The sequence below is a fragment of the Dermacentor silvarum genome, chromosome 1 (genome assembly GCF_013339745.2).
Source record: "Dermacentor silvarum isolate Dsil-2018 chromosome 1, BIME_Dsil_1.4, whole genome shotgun sequence".
Classification (NCBI taxonomy): domain Eukaryota; kingdom Metazoa; phylum Arthropoda; class Arachnida; order Ixodida; family Ixodidae; genus Dermacentor; species Dermacentor silvarum.
The window spans coordinates 173,663,817-173,678,872 of NC_051154.1; the positions used below are offsets into that span (position 1 = coordinate 173,663,817).

The 15,056-nt window shown below is 43.0% G+C and overlaps 2 protein-coding genes across 7 annotated transcripts in view; one reads left to right on the forward strand and one right to left on the reverse strand.

Annotated features, from left to right (window-relative positions):
* Positions 1-4,209, reverse strand: part of LOC119436399 (outer mitochondrial transmembrane helix translocase-like) — a 139,801-nt gene extending 135,592 nt beyond the window's left edge. For both annotated transcript variants that reach the window (XR_007464070.1, XM_037703240.2), the window contains exons 1-2: positions 4,029-4,209; positions 3,204-3,245 (exon numbers count right to left, since the gene is read on the reverse strand). Coding sequence is in view for 1 of the 2 variants with exons in the window: in XM_037703240.2 (XP_037559168.1) it covers positions 3,204-3,245; positions 4,029-4,187 (201 nt within the window). In the remaining variant the exon portion in view is untranslated. The remainder of the gene's footprint in view (positions 1-3,203; positions 3,246-4,028) is intronic.
* The window catches only part of LOC119436403 (uncharacterized), a 133,983-nt gene that overhangs the window by 66,802 nt on the left and 52,125 nt on the right, over positions 1-15,056 (forward strand). Inside the window, exons 1-2 of one of the 5 annotated variants that reach the window (XM_037703242.2) lie at positions 4,442-4,597; positions 10,398-10,464. In XM_037703242.2, coding sequence (XP_037559170.1) covers positions 4,548-4,597; positions 10,398-10,464 — 117 coding nt within the window. In that variant the 5' untranslated portion in view covers positions 4,442-4,547. Of the gene's footprint in view, positions 1-4,441; positions 4,598-6,981; positions 7,487-10,397; positions 10,465-15,056 lie in introns of those variants that run through there. The other 4 variants (XM_049657530.1, XM_049657529.1, XM_037703244.2 and 1 more) reach the window with 4 other exon arrangements.

Sequence of the window (15,056 nt, forward strand, 5' to 3'; positions counted from 1 at the left end):
TGTTTTTTGCCCTCCTTAAAGGTAGAATCGATGACAAACATGATCAAATATACATGCATGATTGACCAATCGCTCTATAACTTTCTGTTAAATTTATGGCGGGTTTTGGTCATTTTCTTAAGTCAATTAACCAAATTCGATATAACATCAAGAGAGGCACGAAACATCACACTAGGCTTATCACGTCGTGACCTTAATCTTGAAAAGCGCTCCTGATGGGTTTCCCCGGAGGTACTGCACCAACAGCTGTGGCAGTAAAATAAAATGACCCCAGCTTAATAAAGAGTGCGCCAAAAATAACTTTCATCTTTCACCTTCACCTTCATAGAAAAAAAAAAAAAAATGCTATGTCGTTTTTGTGCTGAGAAGCTTGTTTCTGTTCATGCATATTGACTAAGCAGCCTGTTCACAAGCTGTAGACAAAACAAGCCGGAAAATGCTCCAAATAATGAAGCGCGCTTTCCCGCGTCGCCGCCTAGGGCACTCGGTCACCTGCGTTCAGGGGTGTGTACTTCACAAAAAAGCTAGAGCGACGCGCTTCGACGCTGTAGCAGATAAAGCACCTCCCCTAGGTGCACGTGCGCCTGCGCCGCTTCGCTTTAATGCGCGGCCACGCCGGAGAGACTGCCGCTCCGCAGAGCGCGGCCACGTTGAGATGTGTTCACCCTAAGAGTGGACGACGCTGTACATACCGCGGCCGCTGCAGGCTGCAGTGACAAGTTCACTGGCTGAGCGCACTGTTGCTCGCTGCAGACAACCGCGTTTGACGTGTCGTAGGCGCTAAAATCGTAAATAGTGGTGTCTACATGAACATCCAAAATCAAATTTGAACCGCGCGCCATGGTGACATTCAGTGGACGGAATGTCGTGGGCACAACCTGCTCTGCCATAGCCTTTGCACTGCGAATCATTGAAGAAGGAACAGAAGCACCGCGAATGCTATGTTTGATTGCCAATAACTCCGCTTCAACTGAACGCACTGAAGTATTTTGTGGCGAAGTATTTCTGAAAAAGTCTAATTTAACTTCAAATGCATTTCTCAACTGCCGATAAAAAGTGGTTCAGGGCCCCTTTAAAAACCAGTGACTAACTGAAAACCTGCTGTATTTAAAAATAATATACATTGGAGACATGTAATGATTAAATCTGCAATAGAGCTAGTTTAGTTATTTTTTGCATCTCTCCAGTTTTAACAAAAAGCTTTTGGTAAGAAAAAGTAGATAACTTGAAAAAGCAACACAAATGTGGACATAGACCATTACTTTCTGAACCATGCCAGCACAAACACGCATTAACATGCACAAAGATAACTATGGTGACCTATGCAAGTTGGGTGAACTTCATTGTAAAAACACACAAGTCAAACACATGAGTCCTCTGGCTCTATGCTAGACATTTTGTTGTGTTTCCACAATTTGTTCCAAGTTCTAGTTCGTCAAAAAACAAACACTTCAGTTGCACAACATCCATTTGTTAAGAGCTGCAATGTGATTATTGGGATGTACACACTTGCACTTCGAAAATGCATTAGTAATTCAAAACAATCAGCACCACATATAAAAACAACTAAGAGTTAAATAAGAGGAATTGCCTTGTTATAATAATTAGAAAAATACTTTTGCACACACAGTCTGGCATTCAACAAGATGAAGTCTTCAAGACTACTTCATTGTACAAACAGCCCTGCAAATGGTGCAGCCAGCATCATTCTGCACAATCAAGAAATAAACTTTGTTGTTAGTGCACCTTATAATTGGCTTAATGTTTTCTTATTTGTCCTTTTTGTTCTCTGGTGCCCATTTGCAAACCATGATAAACCAACCTGCCATGGTATGTATTGACAAATAGCCCATTTTTTCACCTTCTGGGATTTGCCCTTTGATTAAGTCATTGCACACAGACACCCACAAGCAAAAGGCCTTGAAATAGAAAAGTGTTGCCCGACTGTGGAGTGCACTTATTAGAAGGCCCTTCACCAGGTTTTTGTATTTCAAAGAGACAACCGCAGCGCATAGATCACACGTTTACAATCGTGCCTGCAAAGTAACAAATGGCTGCACAGTGCAAAAACAGCTGAAATTTCAAACAGAAGCCCGCCCTTCCTCTCGAGGGAGCTCCACTTCTAGCCAGGGTCAAGGTCATTTGCAAAAATGCCTCTACATAAAACGTACAGCCTGCAATGTCACTGATTACAGCAGGTGATCTCGGTAAATCATTCAATGCACAATATCGCCACTAGGAGTGTGCCGTGCAGCTAAATGAGGAAGAGAACAAGAAAAAAAAGGAGGCTGGGCTCGTGACGTAAAAATTATGCGGTTTCTCGGCTCTGCTACAGAAGAAGGCACGAAAGAAGTTTTCAGACGCTAGTTCAGCCAAATGTAACGTGTGCCTACATTAGCAGTGAACCACCCTCCTGGCAGCATAGCATCATGACATTTCAATTCTTCCTATCTCATCTAATAATGAACCTATCTGAAAAATTATTGCAGTAAGATACTTCCTGGATGGCACCCTACAACTTCCAGTGTATGCCAAAATTCGCAATGGGGCTTGGTAAGGGGCCCATTGGACTGTGCTGCAGGACTGTGCTGCTCGGGTGCCGAGAATTTTTTTTTTTTTTCAGAACTCATGCTTATGTTTGTCTACAGCACTGCACGACTTAGAACTATGTTGATGATATGAATCACAACACTAGCCAAAGGCAAAGTTCCTTTCTATGCTGATTCACTTTCAGAGACTGATGATGCTACATTCTGAATTTCAAGGAAACCAGGCACCACATAAAAAAAAAGGCAGGCGGGAGTTTTTCTTCTATTATATGGTGGCAGTAAGTGTTTGCATCCACCCAACGTTCAGATTGATATAAGCAATAACTGTAATTTACAATGTTTATTACCTATATCAGAGTTCTTTATGCTGGACTTCACTTTGATTGAAAATGCTCAACAGAGACTTCAGGAATTTTTAGTGATTAAAAAATGTCAGCAAAGATGTAAGTTATTCAAATATATATTAATTATTTACCCCCACTATGTTAGTCTGCACAGGTGCGACGTGGCTTTTAAACAGCAAACACAAAAGGGGTCATGCACACACATACAACACTTTCTTGCACTTATTTTATTCTGAATAAGCAGAAGTCACTGATCGAGTTTAATGAGTGAATATTAAATCCTTAATGCAATCTTCAAGGTAACACTTACGTTCACATTCTGTATGCCAATCTTTTTCAGTATCCTATCAGCCTAAAAAAGCAAGGAAAAACAATTAGAGAAAAATGCATACCGGCCTAAGCTACAATGATCAAAGGCACGACTTGACACATTTGAAAGTTGACACATTTTAAACGAGAAAAACGTGTTATGAGCCAGAAACTCTTCGTAGCACGGCGCGTTGCTTCGTGGTAAGCAAGACGCTATTCGGACCAGATGGTTGACGCGGAATGACTCATCACAAGGTGCAATAAAAATAGCTGACACCACCTCCCCAACGAACACACACAAGTGGAAGCCACAAACAGTAGCGCACGATGCAGAGTAAAAGCAGCTAAAATACATTAAACCACGAAATACGTATTTAGGGGCCGTATTCTGAAACGTTCGCCTAGGCGAAATTTCTTTTTTCGCTTTCAGGCGTGCGCTGATTGGCTGTTTTAGCAAAATTGGATGAGCTGATTGGGTGGTTGAGGCGGACGTCATTCAATTTTGTTCAACCAGCCAATTAGCGCGCACGCCGATGTCGCCTAGGCGAAATTTCGCCTAGGCGAACGTTTCAGAATACGGCCCCAGGAAGCTCTGAATGGTGTTAATTCACATCGCGAGCAAGATCGCAACGCTGTTTAGCAGCATAAGGCTATCTTCATAAGTTAACACGCCACAAATCTACAGCTATTTCGTTAAACATGACGTTCCAACGGAGAGGACACAGCTGTTATAACACAGACAACCGTTTCGGGTCAGTTAAGGTAATTCTGAAAGCGCCCTTCCTTCTATAAGATTACACGATGTCACGCAAGGTTATGTTCTTACTCTTTTCTTGGATTCAATCTTCTGTTTACGCGTCGGGTCTATAGCGTTGACCATCCATTTTATACCAAAGTACGTTAATGCACCAAAAAGGGACAGTCGAAATACTAGGCCAGTAAGTTCACCGCGTGTGAGAGGCATCCGAACACTTTCGCTCGCCATCTTAAGCTGCAAGGACCATAGCCTAAGCCAATCCAACGCCTTAGAGAGTCGACAAAGAGCCGACAAGAAGGTTCAAGTTCAAGGTACAAAAAACTTCGGCTCCTGCAGTCGCTTTAAAAAAACATCACTTATCATTCATTGTTTATTTATTTATACAATCAATTAAAATGGAGTGTGACGAAACATTGCCCTTCTCTATTTTGAACAAGCATACGGCTGTAAACGCTGTAGCGAAACAAGACCAGCCATGGCTAGCCGTGGCCAGCCCAATTGTTTTACGCGATTGGTTCGGTTCGCGCTTTGGCGGGTGAATTTGAGCTATATTTTGTTTTTAATTTACTTGCTTCTAAACCGCGCAAAATGGTCCGTAGCCCTGCGAGGTTGAAACAGAGCAAATGGTCCTATTTAAGGTGAGCACCGTCGTTTGTTTACAACGATCTTGAAAGATCTAGACGATGTCTTCCTGCCTTACAGACGCAAAGGTGCAAACAAGTTGTTTTGCTTGTATAGCGAAGACAGCTTCGTTGCACTCCACAGTAATGTTGCTTAGAAAGGATAAAACAGCAATACCTGTCACACAAGTAGCGATAGATTGTCGCAAAATGTGGGAACTTGTCAGTGTGACGCTTCACTTGTTCATGCGTGCTGTCTCTTGTTTTCTAGTGACCACAGATGTGTGGTGTGTGTTAGGTTGCATGATTGGTACATAATTGCGTGCACAAAAGCTTGCATGTCCAACTTCCCGCGCCGCACTGTAGTTTCGGCCGCTTTATTTCGGGCAGCTCCGCTTCCCATTGAGCGTGCCTGTAAAGTGCCGCCTTTACGTGTCATCCTGCCTGCAGAAATCTTCTGCCGGTTGCCACCGTCACTTTCGGTCACATTGGTTCTCAGCACTTTCACCAGTCAACGTTACCAGAGACGTTACTATCGGCTGAGAAGTAACGTTGGTACAGTGCAGTCCACTGCTGTTAAGAGCGCGCGAACGGCCGTGGATGGATGGATGAGGCTGAACCCTTTAAATCGGGCGGTGGCACACACCGCCTAGCCTTGACTATTAACATATTTTTTTACTTTGTGGAGGGTGAAATTTCACCTCTGCCTTGATTTTAGCCACCAATCAGATAACCTTCGTTTGGTTATTTCTATCCGCTTAATGTCTATTTTGCCTGCGCCTAAAACCTTTTGCCTGTGCCTAAAACCCAATGCTTTGAAAAAATCAGCCCCGTTGTTTTGCACTGCAGGGTTAAGCCCTTTACAGAAAAGTATGAGGTGTTCAGCCGTACGTTTCCTCTTCCTCTCCACACGCACCGCACAACGTGATGATGATGATGATGATTTATTGGCATCCCCTTTGAAACGGGGCGGCGACAAATAGTCACCTAGCCTGCTTGATTTAATCAGGTATACTATACATGTTCTTTATCTTGCATTTTTGTATACCTATCATTATTTTTCTTTTTCAAAAATTTACCTTGTACCGCTGCCTATGATTTTAAGAGATCAGGTCGCATCCATCTTTTCCCTACTTTTTTTCCACCAGTACTCTAATCGTCTCTTGCTGATCTCTACGGCTGATCTGTTTATGTTTCCTTCCACTTTAAACCCAAGCGCTTCTGGGAGTTGCACGTTACCTACGGTTCTCGCTGGGTGGATCCCGTCGCATTCCATTAGGATGTGCTGAGTGGTCTCTGGATCTTTACTGCAGCATACACATGTCTCATCTAATTCCGAATATTTGTTCCGATATGTTTTCGTCCTTAGGCAACCGGCTCGAGCCTCAAATAGCAAGGCACTGCCCTTTGTGTTATCGTACAGATGTTCCCTTCTAATTTCTTTCTTCTCATTCTTGTAAATCTCCATTGTCCTTTTCGTTTCCATTCTTTGCATCCAATTCACGGTCTCTATTTCTCTCACTTTCTTTCTGATGACCCCTGGTTGTCTATTTACAGTTTCGATTATCCTGTACTTGGTTGCCAACTTCCTTGACCTCTTCCTCCATTCTGTGTCCACGCTTTTCATGTAGAGATACTTGTGCACTTTAGCCGCCCATTTATTTTCATCCATGTTCCTGAGCCTTTCTTCAAAACTAATTTTGCTTTGTGCTTCTCTGACTTCAAAAGAGGCCCAACCCATGTCTCCATGCACTGCCTCATTTGTCGTATTACCGTGTGCTCCCAAAGCCAACCGGCCTACTGATCTTTGGTTAACTTCCAAACCCGCCAATATATCCGATTTTAAGCATATAATGGCATTTGCGAATGTTAGCGCTGGCACCATTACTCCTTTCCAGATTCCACGCACCACCTCATACTTATTGTGGCCCCACAGTGCTCTGTGTTTCATTAATGCTGCATTCCGCTTCCCCTTTATTTTCAGATTATCTTGGTGGTTGCTTGAGTAATTCTTTCCTTCGTTTATGTGTACGCCGAGGTACTTATATTGCTTCACTATGGGTATTACTTGCTGTTGAATTGACACCACGAAGTTACTCGTGTGCTCATTAAAGATCATAATCCCTGATTTCTCTGTGCTAAACTTAAGGCCTAGATTTGTCGCTGCGTTCCCACAGATATTCGCAAGTATCTGTAAATCTTTTTTATTGTCCGCTAGTAGCACAATGTCGTCTGCGTACATCAGTCCAGGGATCTTCTGTTGCACCATTTGTCCATTACGCATGTAGGATAAATCAAAACCTAATTCGCTGTTTTCCAGTCGTCTTTCTATGCCCTTTACGTAAAGCGTCTTTGCTCTGCGAGGCGGCACCTGGCGGCGGTAGCTGGGTCCGAGTTGCGTGTCCAGGAGCATGCGCGGCTTAATAAACGTGCAAACTTCCGCGTGTTGCATTTAACCAGAAGTGATGTTCGTAACCGTCATTGTTATCTCGAACCGTCCGTGAGCGCGCGTCATTTGTTGCGAAAGGACCAGTGCGTGTTATCAGCCCATACGTTTCATTCTATGGCAATTGCGGTGCCGCAAGCGCCCTCGGGCCGAGTGCAGATTTGGGTTAAAAAAGGCGCTTTTCAATGTCGCCACTCGTCGAAAGCAGTTCCGCATCTCTATTAGGCCGCGCATGCTCTCGGGCACACTATCTCGGACACAGCAACTGCCGCCTAGTGTCGCACTGCAGAGCAAAGCCGGCCGCCCGCGCGCTCTACACAGCAGTGGACGGCACTGTACTCCTCAACCACTTACACAGTCGTCTGCAAGGGTATTCCAGGGTGTTGTGCTAAATGCATTGCGTAGCTATAGAGAAGCAGCTAGGGCAGTGTGCGCGTTCAGCCCCTGGAGTAATCATTTAGGTCTGTTCTGAATTTTGTTTTGCGTATTCAATGTGGCATTATGTCAGCTGCGTGTTGACAACGCCTTTCTCTTCTGAGGCTTACCCTCCCTCCTCCTCCTCTTTTTTCTTTTTTTCCGGCGTGCTGTGTCACGTTGATCGCATGTGAAAATACCTGGCCAGGTATAAATTTCACCCACTTCCTGCTGCTAATCAAAATGAAATAAAGGACAGACTTTGCTTGAGTTAGATCTCTGTTCCCAAGCAGTGGAGGTGGAATTCTACACCTTGCCGCCATCTGAAGTTTCACTGAAACAAGGTTCAATAAATATAGGCGTGGCTACGGCCTGCCCCACGAGCCTGAAAGGATAACCGTCCTGTTCCATGCTTTAATTTCCCTCATTCAGCATGTAGCCGTGCATCTCATCTTCCCTTGTCAAATTCTGAAAGCTTATGTGGTGGCACAGAGCTCAAACAGACACACTCAGAGCTAATATAGCAGTAACCAAGTGTATTATACTTTGCTGCTGGTGTAAATTTTCGGCAGCAGCATAATCATTAACGCATTGTCTTTTTAAATGTTTAAAATGTTTTACGCTTAGTTACAGCAATATTAGCTCTGTGTTTGCCGGTTAAGCTCTGTGGCAGCAGGTGGCTGCACCGTGCAGGCAACTCAGGCCGCTCACCTATAAGCTAAAGCCCATTCATCATCACAGGGGTAGTAGTATGGAGGGGCTTTAGTTTACGCCTCTGCCCATCTGTGAAAATGCTCAGCTCGCCTGCATTTACCGGAATACCGGACATGTTCAGCGCTGGGGGGCGACAGAACGCTCGCAATGCACGCTGCTTGGATAGCTCTTGCTAAGGATTCATGGCCAGGTGGCTAGCGGCGAGGTTGGAGAGGCATTTTGAGCTGGCTCCAAGACACCGGAAGTAGACGACGAGACATCGCATCATGATGCTGAGCCAGTGAAGGTGGAGCTTAGTCCCGATTGCTTGGGATATGGTCTCCTCGGCACAGTATATATCGTAAGCAATATGTACAAGTGAGCGACTGCGCATCTAACGTTCTGCCTGTACCATCAGGAGTCCCTCAAGGTAGCGTTTTGGGACGTGTTCTTTTTTTTTAGTATACATAAATGACATTGTTACCTCAATAGATATGTCAAAAATAAGTATAAAGCTTTTTGCAGATGACCTGCATACTTTTTAAAACCGTTATCACTCCCAGTGATCAACAATGCCTACAATCTAACTAACCTCTGTGCCGTTTCAAAATGGTGTAAGGACTGGTCTATGAAACTAAAAAGTGATAAATCAGTCTTCATGCACATTATACACAAAAAATACCCTCTTAATTACACGTATTCTCTCAATAATTGTCCTTTGACTGAGGCTGATAAGTATAAATATTTAGGTATTACGATTACAAACCACCTAACATGGTCAAGTCATATTACTAAAACATGCTCATCCGCTTTTAAAAAGCTCGGTTTCTTAAGGCACAAACTAAAAACAGCTCCATCAGAAATAAAACTACTGGCATATAATGGTTTTATAAGACCTAAATTAAATTACGCTAGTGTCGTTTGGGATCCATATCTCAAGAAAGATATTAGGAAACTTGAGATGGTGCAACGAAAAGCTGTCCATTTATATTTAATGCTTACCAGAGAAATGACTCGCCGTCAACACTCATGGCTACTAATAGCTCTGTTTTACAACACCGAAGAGCATTTGCTAGGCTGAAATTTCTCCACTCACTGTATTTTGGTAAATTTAACATTAAACCTGAACCCTACTTTGCGTGCACAAATTTTTTCATGTATTCTTTTTTCCTCGCACCATAAGTGAATGGAATGCGTTACCGTTGGAAGCATTTTGTGATGGGGATAATCCTTATTTTGAGAGCTGTGTACCTTTCTGTTTGTTACCACACGGTATAAACTGTGCTGTTTTTCATATTGCGCATTTGTTTGGTTGTGCATTGCACTTTTGCTCAATCCTGTCAACTTTTGATTATAATTATGTGTTTTACGGTGTGCTACCACTTCACTACGTTCTTTGCTTCATGTTTTGTGTTCTTTGAATTTCTTTTGGCAACTGCTTTTGTTATGCCCCCCTGCTTGGTCTTTCGACCGCAGTATTTTGTAAATAAAATAAATAAATAAATATAGGTATGGTTCTTCTAAAGGGGAGAGAGGGTAAGGCAGGTGGGCTAGGCAACGACCAAGGGTGTGTTAGCGGCGAGGGTGTAGAATTGAAAAGAAAGATGTGGTTGTCAACGTCGGGGGAGGAATGTGTTGATGTTTAGTAGTACAAGTGTCACTGACGTACCAGTACATTTTCGCGTTTCTGTCTCATCATGTCACTGATGCCAGATAGGAATTGATGTGTTGTGTTTAGTGGCGCAAGGGCCAGATATGGCCAAAGAGCGCCATGATCAGATAGGAATGCAAGGACACCATACCAAAAGAGCATTTGCCATTATCTATGTCATTTTCTCCCTTTTGCGTAACCAAAAATAAGCCGTTGTGTTCACTTTATAATATCCGAGAGAAAAAACTACGCTGGAGATGCGGTACCTCCAAAAAAACTTGATACTGAACGGGTTAATAGGTTGCTCTTTTCGCGTCATTTCTTTGTATCTGCAGTACACTGAAATGTGTACCCGCTGTGGTGGCTATGGCATTGCACTACTAAGCCCGAGGGCGCGGGACCGAATATCTGCCACGGCGGCCGCATTTCGATAGGGGTGAAATGCAGAAATGCCTGTGTACCGTGCATTTGGTAAACGTTAAAGAACCCCAGGTGGTCAAAATTAACCCGGAGCCCCCCACTACGGTGTGCCTCATAATCAAATTGTGGTTTTAGCACGTAAAACCTCAAAATATAATATATATAATACACTGAAATGTGTCATTTCTTTACAGGAGAAGACCTAGACTGTATAGCAAGCCAACACAACGTTCTTTCACAGTTACTTGGCAAGACAGTACGGTACGTGTGGTTCTTTCACTTGAAGCCCTGTTGCACACTTTCGCAGACTTAGTTCTTTTACCGACGGCTATTGGAAACTAAGTGATGCCCTTTTAACCTTTAACCTTGGCTCATTCCATTTCTCAATGTTAGTGATTTGTACTACACTGATTTTTCTAGCTACTGGAGCTTTCATTCATTTATATTTGTTTGAATTATACATAGTGTTTTGGAAAGAAGGTGATTGCAAATTGGGGGGAAGGAAGCAGTGTATATTGACTTTCATAGGCAATGCTATTTAATTTTAGGGAGGTATGTTCTAATAGGGAAGTTTCCTAAACACATAACAATATTTGAAGAACATGTGCTTCGAATATCAAGACTAATCCAAATATTTTTCCACCTTCTATAAATAGAAAATGAAATATGCAAAAAAGAAAACAATGTGATTGATTTTTTCCAGCATGTGCAATGTTGTTCATAACTCTCTTCAACTTGGAAATGACCAGAAAGTGAAAGATCAGTGCAGTTCCTGGTTAGCTTTCTGCAGGGACTTAAGGCAGCCATTAGTGACATGCAGGGTCCAGTAACTACAGTAACCTTGTATATTCAGTCGTAATTGAATATTAAAAGAAATAGAATATTCTATTCTTGGATTAAACACTTTGATTCAACAAGTATTTTATTTGTATTCAAAATTTCTTATGTCCACAGAACCTTAGTTTAATACAATTGAACCTTGATTTGACAAGCTTTTTTTTTTTTTTTCAGTTTTATCTGAGCTTCATTGAGCTCCGCTCCACGTATTTCATCCAACAATTTAGCAAAGTAATATTGTTTCGGGGTCAATTTCACAAAGTCCACGCTCATTGCATGCATGTACTTGGAGCCTGTGTGACAAACAAAAGAAAAACATTGCTGACAGTGAATTTATCATTTGCAAAGCATCCTTCTGTATACAGATGTTGTCAACAGCTGCGGATAAGACTGACCTACGAGCAGATTACAGTAAGAATGGAACATGCAACTGTTCTGTCTGTTGTGATGAGTAACCACGCTAGGCGTGCCCCATTTGGGCTCGTATTATTGTGGATATGCTCCCAAGTGTGTCAGTGGTCAGCCAGAACTGAAAAAGACTCACTCAAAGTGGGCTTCCAAATCTCTTGGCAACGACAAAAGGAATGCACATTGTCTCAGTGTCGTCACACCATGCTGAATACCGTATTTACTCGCATAATGTACGCAATATTTTCCCCCAAAAGTATGGGCAAAATTGGGGGCTGCATTCATTATGCGGAGTACAATTTCTAGCGTTTTTTTTTTTTTTTTTTTTCCCGCAGCCACCTCTAAATACGTCCCAGTTTCGCCCGAAAAGCAAACCATCAATTGCGATACCAAATGCCTAGACAGCTACACGAAGTAAGGATAATAGTTTTATCGGCCATATGAACTTGCAAACATTTGCTAACTATGTAAATTAACAAGCATAGTGTCAGCGCGCACAGGCAAACGTGAACACATCACACTCGATGACTGCGAAGACTCGCTGTCAAAACGGTGACGTGAGGAAGCGTGGCAGCAACAGCGAGCGAATTGACCTTCGTACTTGTATTCCCTGACAACACAGTAACATCCTCAGGATGTCCTGAGTATGTCACCCTGAGGACATTATGAAGTCCTCAGGACGTCCTCTAACGCTACTAGAATTGCACTAATCCAGTCCTGTTTCATAACCTCAGGACGACCTGGAAACAACTTTTCAGGACTTTTTCAGTTAGATTTGAGTATGATACTTTGCAGGGCTGGTTGGGTACTACATTTCATAAAATTGTCTGTAATTGCTGCTTATAATCTGTTTTCAATATTTTTTTCATGCATTAAGGGTCAACGTGTTTCCGGGAGCTTTTGTTGAAATAAGCACTGCCCCCCTAGAAACGCAGGTAGGCACGACTAGTCAGTTGCTGACACAAACAGAATGAAATGAAGATAATCATTTATTTGTAAATTATGACATCAATTTTGTTGGCGACTTCTTTGCCCAGCGTAGTAGTCAGCGAAGGAACCTAGAAAAAGAAAGTCAATAATGGGTCAGTACAATGAAGAGTAGAACAAGTGTATGCTGTCCCTGAACTTACGAGATTGTGCTACAAGCAATTACATAGGTTGTTCTCGTCCTTTTGGTAAGATGATAACATGTTATGGATAAACACTGCACTGTGTCGGCCGCGCCGTGGAACGAACAAAGTTCTACCACGATGCCTGCAGCTTGACCTGCAAATGTGACGCAAAATTGTGGCAGTGCGATTGATCAGCTGGCACCACGCTATTACTATTGCCCGTCAGCACACAACTTACGCGTAGGCATCGTTCCAGTTAATGCGATGAAGAGTCCAAGCTTATTTACTCAACATCCGGCTATGGAATTTCGCCGTGCATGCTACGAACCCACCGAGGGGCCCAAGGTGGAAACATGGCGAAATAAATGAGTGGGAGGACGAAACAGCTAGCGAGTGGCAACTGCTCTCAGTAAAATGCAGTGTGATAGAGACAGAGAGCACCCAAAAAAACTTGAGGCAATCACTGTGATCACAAACACCGGCAAAGACGGCATGACACAAACCAACAAACCCACAACAGTCGAAAACGTAGGCATTGCTAGACAAGGGAATACAAGACAGGCTTGCGCGTGAAGGAAGAAGCGAAAAGCAAAGGAAAACAAAGCGCAAGTACACACGTAAGGCGAGTGGAAATCGGGAACGAGATGGGAGATTTTACCAAGTGCAAAAGAAACCCCTCAGTTTCCATTCAGCGCTCGAGCGTTCACGTCTTTTGTGCTGCAAATCAACTTTAAGTCGTAACATTGTCAACATGTTTTGGCGCAGAACACCACTCGGCAAATTCTCGAAATAGAGCTCATTTATCAGCAATGTCAAGCACTCATAAACACGAATCCGGCTTACTCTTTAATACACAAAGAAAATATGAGAAGACTCACCTCCGCTGGATGTTCTAGTACACTCTACCTCCGCTCATGAAATGCACGCTGCCATTTTGATTTTGACAGTGGCTTGGCTTGGCTGGCTTGATCCAATACTAGCTGTTAGGGATTGGTAAAATGTTGCTAGCATGACCTACTGGAACTACAGACCTGCACAGATGTCCGGCTTCTATGGGAGCAGCTTGCGCCCACTTTCGTTCAACTGGTGGCCATAGGTGGCGCTTTTATAACCTGTTCGTCCTTTATGGATAGCATTTCTAGATATTAAAGGAGCTTATGACAACGTAGACAGGGAATTGTTGTGGGATATTCTTCAATACGAAGGCATAGATGACTATTTCGTGGAGCTGCTGAGGGAGATATATAGAGACAACCAAGTACAAGTGGTTTGGGAAGGTAGAAAAGGAAATGAAATTGTGGGAATTCACCAAGTATTGAAGCAAGGATGCCCTCTGTCACCATTGTTGTTCACGCTTTACGTCAAGGGTATAGAAAGACGACTGGAAAACAGCGAATTAGGTTTTGATTTATCCTACATGCGTAATAGACAAATGGTGCAACAGAAGGTCCCCGGACTGATGTACGCAGACGACATTGTGCTACTAGCGGACAATAAAAAAGATTTACAGATACTTGCGAATATCTGTGGGAATGCAGTGACAAATCTAGGCCTTAAGTTTAGCACAGAGAAATCAGGAATTATGATCTTTAATGAAGAGACGAGTAACTTTGTGGTGTCAATTCAACAGCAAGTAATACCCATAGTGAAGCAATATAAGTACCTCGGCGTACACATAAACGAAGGAAAGAATTACTCAAACAACCACCAAGATAATCTGAAGATAAAGGGGAAGCGGAATGCAGCAATAATGAAACACAGAGCACTGTGGGGCCACAATAAGTATGAGGTGGTGCGTGGAATCTGGAAAGTTGTAATGGTGCCAGCGCTAACATTCGCAAATGCCATTCTGTGCTTAAAATCGGATATCTTCTCAGGTTTGGAAGTTAACCAAAGATCAGTAGGCGGGTTGGCTTTGGGAGCCCACGGTAATACCACAAATGAGGCAGTGCAGGGTGACATGGGTTGGGCCTCTTTTGAAGTCAGAGAAGCACAGAGCAAAATTAGTTTTGAAGAAAGGCCCAGGAACATGGATGAAAATAAATGGGCGACTAAAGTGCACAAGTATCTCTACATGAAAAGCGTAGACAGAGAATGGAGGAAGAGGTCAAGGAAGCTGGCAACCAAGTACAGGATAATCGAAACTGCAAATAGACAACCAGGAGTCATCAGAAAGAAAGTGAGAGAAATAGAGACCGTGAATTGGATGCAAAGAATGGAAACAAAAAGGACAATGGAGATTTACAAGAATGAGAAGAAAGAAATTAGAAGGGAAATCTGTACGATAACAACAAAGGGCTCCTTGCTATTTCGACAACTCCTAAAAAAAAAGAAAAAAGGAGAGAGGATGCTCCTAAAATCGAAACCACTGCACATCGATGGAAAGCGCCAGGGTCCCTTGTGGTTTGCCAGTCGTTGCATCCAAGTCACGGAAACTAGGCTCGCACTTTCTTTCTGATGACTCCTGGGTGTCTATTTGCAGAGACGATTTCCTGT